Here is a 9,936-nt window from a genome sequence, read left to right on the forward strand (position 1 = left end):
CTTAAGGCTCCAGGACCTGACGGTATGCCCCCTCTATTTTTCCAATCTTTCTGGCACTTGATTGGTGATAATGTCTCTAAAGCTGTACTAGATTGTTTAAATTTCTGTCACATTCCAAAAGAGTTTAATTACACTTTTGTTACTCTTATTCCCAAAGTGAAAAATCCTGAACGAATCTCTAAGTTTAGACCAATAAGTCTGTGTAATGTAATCTACAAATTGATTTCAAAGGTTCTAGCTAATCGTTTGAAGCCTTTGTTACCATCTATTGTTTATGAGAATCAAAGTGCCTTCCAAGCGGGGCGGGTGATTACAGATAATATCCTTATGGCATTTGAAACTCTACATTACATGAAAACTCAGCAAGAGGTTCCACAAGCTTTATGGCTCTTAAACTTGACATGAGCAAGGCCTATAATCGAGTCGAATGGTCCTTCCTGGAATGTTTATTGAGGAAGATGGGTTTTCACAATAGATGGGTTGATCTTATGATGGAGTGTATTACTACTGTTTCATACTCCATTCTGATTAATGGGGAGCCTTCACAAACCATCCACCCTAATAGAGGGTTGAGACAAGGGGACCCTTTATCCCTATATCTCTTCCTTCTCTACACTAAGGGTTTACATGGTTTAATTTCTAGAGCTGCTGCTTCTGGTGATATTAGGGGTATTTCTATTTGCAGAAATGGTCCTAGATTTACCCACTTATTTTTTGCAAATGATAGCTTGCTTTTCTGCAGAGCATCAGTTTAGGAATGCACATATGTCCAAAACCTTCTTGCTAATTATGAAGAAGCATCTAGGCAAAAACTGAATAGAGAGAAAACCACATTGTTTTTTAGTAAAAACACAGCCAGTGAAGTCCAAGATTCCATCAAAGCTCTCCTAGGAGTTCCTAAGATTAAGCAGTATGAAAAATATTTAGGCTTACCATCCTTTGTGGGTAGGCGTAAGAGAGCAAGTTTGGCATACATCAAGGATCGTATTTGGTCTAAGCTCCAAGGGTGGAAAGAGAAGCTCCTCTCACAGGCTGGTAGGGAATTTCTTCTAAAAGCAATGGTACAAGCAATTCTAGCCTATTCTATGAGTTGCTTTAAGTTACCCGCTACACTTTGCCATGAGATAGAGATTAGGATCAGAAAATTTTGGTGGGGACAACATGGTACTAGGAGGTGCATTCATTGGGTTAAATGGCGTACTTTATGTAAGCCAAAAGCCATTGGAGGCATGGGTTTTAGGGAGCTCCAAAAGTTTAACGACGCCATGCTGGCCAAACAAGTTTGGTGCCTACTTCAAAATCAAGACTCTCTATTTTTCCATTTCTTTAAATCAAAAATTTTCCCTCGTGGATCAATTTTTGATGCTAAGGAAAATAAATGGTCTTTTGCTTGGAGGAGTATTTTGAAGGGAAGAGACCTCATTAGGAGTGGACTGAAATGGAGGATTGGGAATGGCTCTAAAGTGAGAATTTTCCTAGACGCCTGGTTGCCTAGATCTAGATAAGGTAGAGTCCTCTCCCCTGTCTCAGACAATCATGAAAATTCCTTAGTTTCTAGTCTAATTAATCAGGTGGATAGGAGTTGGAAAGTGGCAGAGATTGATAGTATGTTTATACCCGAAGAGGTAGCAATTATCAAGGCTATCCCGCTTAGCTTATTTGATCGGGATGACCTTCATTTTTGGCCTTACACCCAAGATGGAGTATATACAGTGAAATCCGGTTATCGGGTTTTAATGGAACAAGAAGACACAGAGTCGCAAGTTACAGCTGATCGTGGTGTTGTCTCTAATGTTTGGAAGGCTATATGGAGTATGCAGGTTCCTAATAGAGTTCAGACTCTTGTTTGGCAAGCGAGGACCAACTCGTTGCCAACAAAGGTTAATCTGGTTCAGAGGAAAGTACTTAATGAAGATGTTTGCTCAGAGTGTAAGGCACAGCCAGAGAACACGATGCATGCACTCTGGACTTGCCCGATTCTAGAAGATATGTGGAAGGTTAGTTTCAGCAGGCTCATGGTAGACACGGGCACATGCTCCAACTTCATCGAGATCCTTGAGCAGGCTTCGACAGATAAATTTACACTTGAGCTTTTCGCTATGATGGTATCCAAAGTGTGGCAGCATAGAAACAGAGCCCGTATGGGTAAGCCTGTGGTTTCTCTTAATATGCTTCCTCCTAAGGCGTCAGATGCTCTGCGCGAATTCCAGCAATTACGTCCCAACCATACTGCTATTCCATGAACAGCCCGTGCAGTAAAATGGAAGCCTCCCAGTGCATCGTATGTGAAGGTGAATTTCGACGACGCGTTGTTCTCTCAAGATGGACTAGCTAGCATCGGTGTAATAATCCGAAATGACCAAGGACTTGTTATGGCTGCTCTCTCACAACAGATTCCATCACCTACTTCGGTGGAGATGGTGGAAGTGGTAGCGACTCATCAGGCTCTGATGTTTGCTGTGGAACTCAGTTTCGACAAGGTGGAAGTGGAAGGTGACTCTGAATCAGTTGTAAATGCTATTCTTGGTGACTACATGAACAATTCGTATATGGGTCATGTCTTGCAAGACATTAAGTTTGTGTTTTCTAGCTTTTCTTTTATTTCTATTAAGCATACTCACAGAGAAGGAAATTGTGTTGCCCATAAACTTGCTAGAAGGGCCACCAATAATCCTTTTTCTTGTTTGGATGGAGTTTGTTCCTTTAGATATTTTTGATGTCTAGCAACTTGATATTTTAAGGATGCAATAATACAATCGTTACCCCAGTTGGGGTTTCTTCTCCAAAAAAAAAAAAAAAGTTTTTGTAAATCTTGATTATTGTTTTGATTTAGTAATCAATTGCAATTCAATTGGGGGGGAGGGGGGAGGGGGAGGGGGAGGGACATAGAAGTTTCAAAGCTTTGAGTAATTGAAGGCTTTTTTTTTTTTTTTTTGAGGAATGAGTAATTGAAGGATTAAGAAGAGAAAACGGTCCATGTTGCTGCAGAGCTTGTAATTCTGCAGCCCATGTAGCTGCTAGATGTTCTTTACTTTCCGGCTCTTCTTTTTTCTATTTTAAGGATATCCTTCCTGCAGATTTAGCTGCTGTTTGTAAGGAAGGATACCCTCCTTTGTAGTCTTGTGTTTGTTTTTTATTGAATTGAAGTTTATCAAAAAGAAAAAAAAAAAAGAAGAGAAAACGGTCCCAAGCAGTACATGACCAAAGTTTAGAAAATCCATAAAACAACACAAAGGCCGAAATTATTTGAGTGCTATATGAAGTGGAGACCATTGCCTCAGCGCGTCATTGGACAAAAAAAGAAAACATCCGTATAGCAGGTGAGGAATAAGGATTTACCATTTCCACAAAGCGGGACCAACAATTGACGTGCGTATAACGCACAAGTAGAACAGCTAAATTCCATGTAACTTGTAAGAGCATCAACAGTGGGACTTGTAAATGTCATATTCCACTGGTATTTAGCATCTAAGCCTTAAAAGCTCCCAACAGCCGGACTTGCAAAAGCATCCTATTGCAAAAATATTTACAATACTGCTACAGTACCATCTTATATGTAAGATGGTACTGTAGCAGTATTGTATAATAAAAATTAGTTTTTTATTTGTCTGATGCTTCTTCTCTCTCCTCTCTCTCTCATTTCATTTCACTTTCTCTCTCCAATTTCTCTGTTCTTCGTTCTGCTCTCTCCTCTTCAAACCCGAAACCCATACAATCTCAGCACTTCCGTCCTCTCTATCTCAGTTCAGTTTGCTAGGATTCTGATGGGTTATGGATTCCGATGGGTTGCTATGGATTTGTGGGTTTCTGTGTTGATCTGGGCGTGAGGGTTATGGGTTGATCTGGGCATGGTGGCGGGCTGGAAGCAGTTGATGGTGGGTTTGGATTGGCGTGGATCGGCGAGCTAGGTTTGGATCGGCGTGAGGGCTGAGTTTGGATCGGCGTGAGGGCTGGGTTTGCTGGTGATTTGTTTGGGTTTGCTGGTGATTTTTTTTGAATGGGTTTGCTAGTGGTGGCTCCGATGGGTTTGAATCGGAGCTCTAATGGCTCCGATATTGATTTTTTTTTTTTAATGGGTTAATCGTTGGGTTTGATGGTTTTTTTTTTAATGTAGTTTTGGTTTTGGTTTGATGGTGGTGGCGTTGCTTTGGTTGCTTTGGGGTGGTGGCGCTGTTTGATGGTGGTTTAATTTGGTTTTGGTTTGACGGTGGTTGAACGGTGGTGGTGTTAAGCCCATGAGAGACCTTGCCGGTTGCTTTTTTTCTTTTTCTTATCCGTTCTTGTGCCAGAGGTTGAGGGACAGAGACGAAAAGGAGAGAGAGAGAGAGAGAGAGAGAGAGAGAGAAATAGTAAAAAAATAATAAAAAGGAATATTTAAATAAACTGGGAAAAGAAATAGAGTTTTGGGATGTTGGGTGTATTGAAAAATGGTATGGTATAATTGATAAAGTAGCTTTTTGGGATGGTAAAATAGGATAGGATAGGCATTTCCATTTCCGGCTGTGGATGCTCTAACATTCCAAATATCACTTCCATTCCATTTCCACGTACAAGTTGAGAGCAAAATTCCATGTAACTTGTAACATTCCAAATATCCCCTCCATTCCATTTTCAATTTACTTCACATTTTGGTTTTAAGATAGCATTAAAGTAAAGAAATAATTATTTTTATTTCATATTAGAATACTATTTTTAATAACTCTTGTTCAAAGATAATATACAATTTTCAAGGAATAAAAAATTTTACTTTTTTAAAAAAAGGAATATACTTTATCTATCTCTAAAAACAAAAAAGATATTTGAATTAGAACTAGAAATAATAAACTAAGAAAATTATTATTTCACACTCCTAATGTTCACACTTAATACACGCTACCCACATTGTGCGGACATCAAGTGTTCACAGCTTCCACCTAATGCCCACACTTTTGTAGTGGTGTGTACCGAATGAGGAAATTGGGATGTGAGGTATTCGTCGTGGGGACTAGGGGCTGTGGACGGGTGGAGGGGAAAAAAACTGTGAGCAATCAAAAACCCCTACTACTCGACAAAAAAACCTATCCCCAGTCTCCACTTGTGGCCGTGAATAACAAGTGTTTCTCCATTAGTGTGAGATATATATAAGCGGATTAAGACTCTAGAGTTTTTTTTTTTTTTTTTTTTTTTTTTTAAAGATAATTGTATTATGAAAAATCTTAAAAGCCTAATCCATCAAAATTAAATGAATGGTTCACATTTTAGTATATCATTAATATTTAAGCAAGTATTGACAATCATTATTCTGATTTCCATTTATTTGTTGACAAAGTAACCCTTCCTTTTCCTTTTCCAAAAAAAAAGTTACCCTTCCTTTAACCCTGAATGGTTACAATTTAAATAAATAATTTTTTAAAAAATGGTAAACTCCATTAACATACCTTGAGATTTGAGCTAATGCCAATTAGATCCAAAACTTTTCAAAACTAACCAATTTGGTTCCTAAAACCAACTTAGTCCTTAAGATAATTGAGAAAAATGACTAAATAGCCTAACAGTTTTTATGGACTAAGTTAATTTTAGCATTTTAGGGACCAAATTGATCAGTTTTGAAAAATCTTGAATATGATTGACATTAGTCTAAATCTCAAGTATGTTGATGAAATTTACAAAAAAAAAAAGGGACAAAATTACTTAAAAATCTCAATTCACAAACGCACATGGCATATTTCTCAAAAAAAAAAAAAAAAAAGGCTATGGAGTGCGCACTTGTCACATGCAACCAAAAAGCTACGGAGCGCTAGGTACTAGACAATATGAGTTGTGTTAAGACCACCAAATATTGCAAAACTTTGTGCCACAACTCGCTTGTCGCCACGTGGCAAGTTGTGACTGATGAAGTGTCTGTGAGCCATGTGGGGACACACCTTCACCAATCACAACTTGCCAAGTGGTGAGTTGTGACACAAGATTGTGCCATTTTTTGTGGTTCCAACATTTTTCAGACAGCATACATACGAGAGTGGAGGGGTAGTTATTTAAGTTGAGAGCCACTCACATTTGATAACATGTCATGTTTGGTGGAGCCATTATGGGTACTTTTCGATGCTAGAGACGGAAAGGGAGGCATAATTAATTGTGGTAGTCGTGGACTTCATTGTTACCTTCCTTTTCAATAAGGGCAAAGAAGCAGGATACGATAGACCTGTTTTTCTCAAGCGTTAATTTTGTGTGTGGCTCTGTTTTCTTATCTCTACTACCATTGTTCTCATTTAAGTCTATGACTTACAAAGCATGCATTATCTCCTTCACTACCTTTCTATCAATCCTATCAATCTCCAGGTAGTGGTGTAATTTGAAGGCATGTCAGATCAAGAAAATGCCTTACCTGAAGACCCAATGTGGTCCGAGCTAAAGCTTCCAGACTTGTTATCGACTGAAACTGTTCGTGAAGTCCATGCCACAATTGAACACAAATGGGATCCCCTCCAACGGTCAGCGTGCCAAACAGCAGCAGGAAGAGCCCTGTGGAAGCATTTGATCCATGATCCACTAGCAGGCTTGCTTGCAGGCGAGTCATATCTTAAAAGCCTATATGAGAAGATAAAGAAAGACCGCATCAATAATGCACGAGAAGTTTCTGGGGTGATTCTTGCAGTTCGAACTCTTTGGTTTGATTCAAAACTTGAAGCTGCACTTAAATCCTTCAATAGCAAAGAAGCCCAAGTTGTTATCCTTGGTGCAGGTTAGTAATTGATCTACCACAGTTCTTGCATTTGATTGACCGGCATATAATTGTTACAAGGTAATATATAGACTAATACAGCTGAAACTAAAGAGAGCCTAAAATTGTCATATTTCTAAGTAAAATGTGAGTTTTTTTTTTTAATGAATATTGGTTCAAATCATTTTAACAATTCATTATCCATACCCACAGAAGAGTGATTATTTACACTGCCTGATTATTTACACTGCCTTGTCCTATGTGTTGTACGCTCACCCTGCTAAGTCTAAAGCAAACCAGGTGATTGAAACCACACTCTTCCTGAAGATTTGTATTTCAAAATAATAAAAATAATAAAAAATAAAAGAAAATAAGAAAAAGAGGGGCTGGAGGCCACTCTAGCAAACAGTTTGCATACCAAATCCAACTGCAGAACCACGATTTACAAATCTTTAATGATAATAAACACATGCATATGCACACCACAGTAAGCCTAAATATTCCAATTGATGCAACGTATGGACCATGGCTAATCTAGAAAGAAGATACTGTAAAGATTTACACTACCAAACAACTAGCAAATGTCTTAGGTTACCACCTTGATAACTTGTATCCTAGGCAGTGTGGTATTTTAACAAAATAAAGGCTGGCATTCCGAATCCAAAAATTATAAGGGATCGACTTTAACTCTTAACTTCAATGTTGGGCTGCATTCATTATTATGAAACAATGAAAATGATCTTTTTTTGGGGGGTCCTTTTTCTTCAGGAATGGATGCAAGGGCATACCGTTTAAGCTGCTTGAAGGATAGTGATGTTTTTGAAGTTGATTTTGCCGAAGTCTTGCAAGTGAAAACAACTCTTCTACAGGCAGCAATGGATTCCACATATGAACGCCAGCATCTAACGTTGAAAGCAAAATCCCTGCGCAGAGTGGCAGCTGACATCAGGGATGATGACTGGCTTGAAAAGCTTGAAATATCAGGGTTTGTACCAGAGAAGAACACAATATGGATTCTTGAAGGTATCCTATACTACCTGTCCCACCCCCATGCCATGCAGGTACTAAAGATCATAGCTGAGAAGTGTGTCCTTACCCCCACAGTCCTATTGGCAGATTTCATGAACCAACCATCAACCACGCTTTCAAGTTCAATCTTCCACTTCTACAGTGATTGGCCAGATCATCTCCTGCCATCTATTGGGTTTTCTCGCGTTGAGCTTTCACAAATTGGTGATCCAGATGCTCATTTTGGGCTAATGCACGATCCACTAAATCTGTTCAACAAGCTTCGCAGCTTGCCTAGATCCGTACAACTCAACCCAGATGATGGAACACCGTGCTGTCGCTTATATTTAGTGCAGGCTTCTGGTTCACCCAATCAAACCATTCTCTAGAGAGCCAAAAGATCAGTAATAATACAGACAGCTAGCATTTATAGCATAGATGTAGGCATCATTGTTTGTAGTATTGCTTAAACAGTACATATTGCATTTGAAAAATAATCGGATGAAAAAACATGATTGCCGTTTGATGTTGTTCTAGAAAATCACTAACTACAATTTCAAACATCAAGAGAAAAATGTTCAAGCATAAAGATTCATTTTTTCTAGAGAAAATCTCTAATAGTTCTGTTCATTTGCATATCAAATTCAAATTAATATGAAATTCAACTAGAACTACTTTTATTTAATGTTTTCATCTGGTTTAGCTGGAAAACTAAAGGAATGGACCCAGGTGTGGCTGTGGGGGGGGGGGGGGGGGGGGGGGGGGGGGGGAGGGGGGGGGGCACTGGTGGACAAGGAAATGCCCACATTGAAGCAGCTGATGAAGGTTTCTTCTTCACTAATTGCATTAAGAGGGGAACCAAAGCAGAATTTTTAGACAAGGTCCACCCAGAAAACGGTTTTCACTGCCCCATCGCCATCACAACCATTTGTAACCTTTCATACGCACCCAAAGCAGAGGTTATGGGGAACTCAAACTGTGTCCAAACACTATGGCCTATATGATTGACATAAGTACGCCAACATGCTTAGCACCATCCATCAATCACTCCAAAAAATAAGTCATTAGCCAAGATATTATTGTCAACGATCTATTAATGCACCCATAGGGCTTGGATTCTTGTCTTCCTGTCAAGGACTCAAAGGAATGACTGACCTGAAATGGAACTCCTCTAAAAGCTTATAGTTGCATGTCCTTGATCAAAATAGACAGGAAACCTAGCGTGAGCTTCTTTTGTTGACAAGAGGAGATGCAGTGCACGACTCTCAACCAGGCACAAAAATACCTTAATTTTATAGTTTGCAAATCATGAGACAAGCTATACTCGAGCATTAAAAGTGCAAATTTAACTCATCAACCATGACATCCATTTTTCACAAAAATGTCTGCCAGTATAATGTATAATCCATCTGGAAAAAATAACAATTTTTTTCACAATGAAGTTAGTACCAAAAGGCAAAAGCAATATCATCCAAAAGATTGTGTACATCAGGTATAAACAGTTGTAGCTTTACTCGGCCATGCTTGACATGTAGTCAAATCTCAAATGAAGTATAAACATAATAATTCAACAAGGCAAAATAACACATCGCGAGCACATTATTCCATATTGAAGATTGGAAATTTGCAGTAGCATATGATGGCTGGCATTTAATGGTGAGATTTCAAAGCATCCCTTTGGAAAGAGTTACAGGCAATAATGCTAAATCACGTCATTGATATTATGTGCCACAATTTACAGACAACAAGCATACTTTTATTGATGATTGTTTCCTTGTTTCCTTACCATATTATAGGCCCTGCCTCATTAACTTACCAAGAAAGTGGTTATATTTTCACCAAAGCTTTGCATATAGAAAAGCCTTTGTTTCACACAACACTCCCAAAACAAAAAATTGTTGACTTCATTATAAATGCAAAGAATTCTAGTAGCATGTGAAATTGTATCCATGGTCAACCACATGCAAATTCAAAATTAAAAAAATCATGACAAATCCTGATACTATGTAAAGGTTTAATTTGTAGAAACAGGGTAGGATTTGACACTCATCTAGAGATATGATATAAAATTAAAATTTTACACTGGTTTTGATTTGAGGAAAGTGAGCTATGTGTGCTTTTGTCATGAATTCCACAGACAAACCAAGGAAGAGTCACTAAAAATGATCAACACTGAATTCCTTCAAATAATAGTACTTGATTGCAAATATATTGCCACTACCAAAGAC

The 9,936-nt window shown here is 38.5% G+C and overlaps 1 protein-coding gene across 1 annotated transcript; it reads left to right on the forward strand.

Moving 5' to 3' along the window:
* The first annotated feature begins 6,111 nt into the window (after positions 1 to 6,111).
* LOC115974334 (putative S-adenosyl-L-methionine-dependent methyltransferase Mvan_0910) lies at positions 6,112 to 8,234 on the forward strand. The gene is made up of 2 exons (XM_031094635.1): positions 6,112 to 6,721; positions 7,469 to 8,234. Exons 1-2 carry the CDS (start codon positions 6,340 to 6,342, stop codon positions 8,095 to 8,097), a joined length of 1,011 nt encoding a protein of 336 aa, XP_030950495.1. The 5' UTR covers positions 6,112 to 6,339; the 3' UTR covers positions 8,098 to 8,234.
* Positions 8,235 to 9,936: the final 1,702 nt, after the last annotated feature.

The sequence above is a fragment of the Quercus lobata genome, chromosome 2 (genome assembly GCF_001633185.2).
Source record: "Quercus lobata isolate SW786 chromosome 2, ValleyOak3.0 Primary Assembly, whole genome shotgun sequence".
Classification (NCBI taxonomy): domain Eukaryota; kingdom Viridiplantae; phylum Streptophyta; class Magnoliopsida; order Fagales; family Fagaceae; genus Quercus; species Quercus lobata.

Coding starts and splice junctions, on each gene's coding strand:
- LOC115974334 (XM_031094635.1), top strand. CDS start 6,340: ATGTCAGATCAAGAAAATGCCTTACCTGAAGACCCAATGTGGTCCGAG. Junction 6,722..7,468: donor AGTTGTTATCCTTGGTGCAG/GTTAGTAATTGA, acceptor CTTTTTCTTCAG/GAATGGATGCAAGGGCATAC.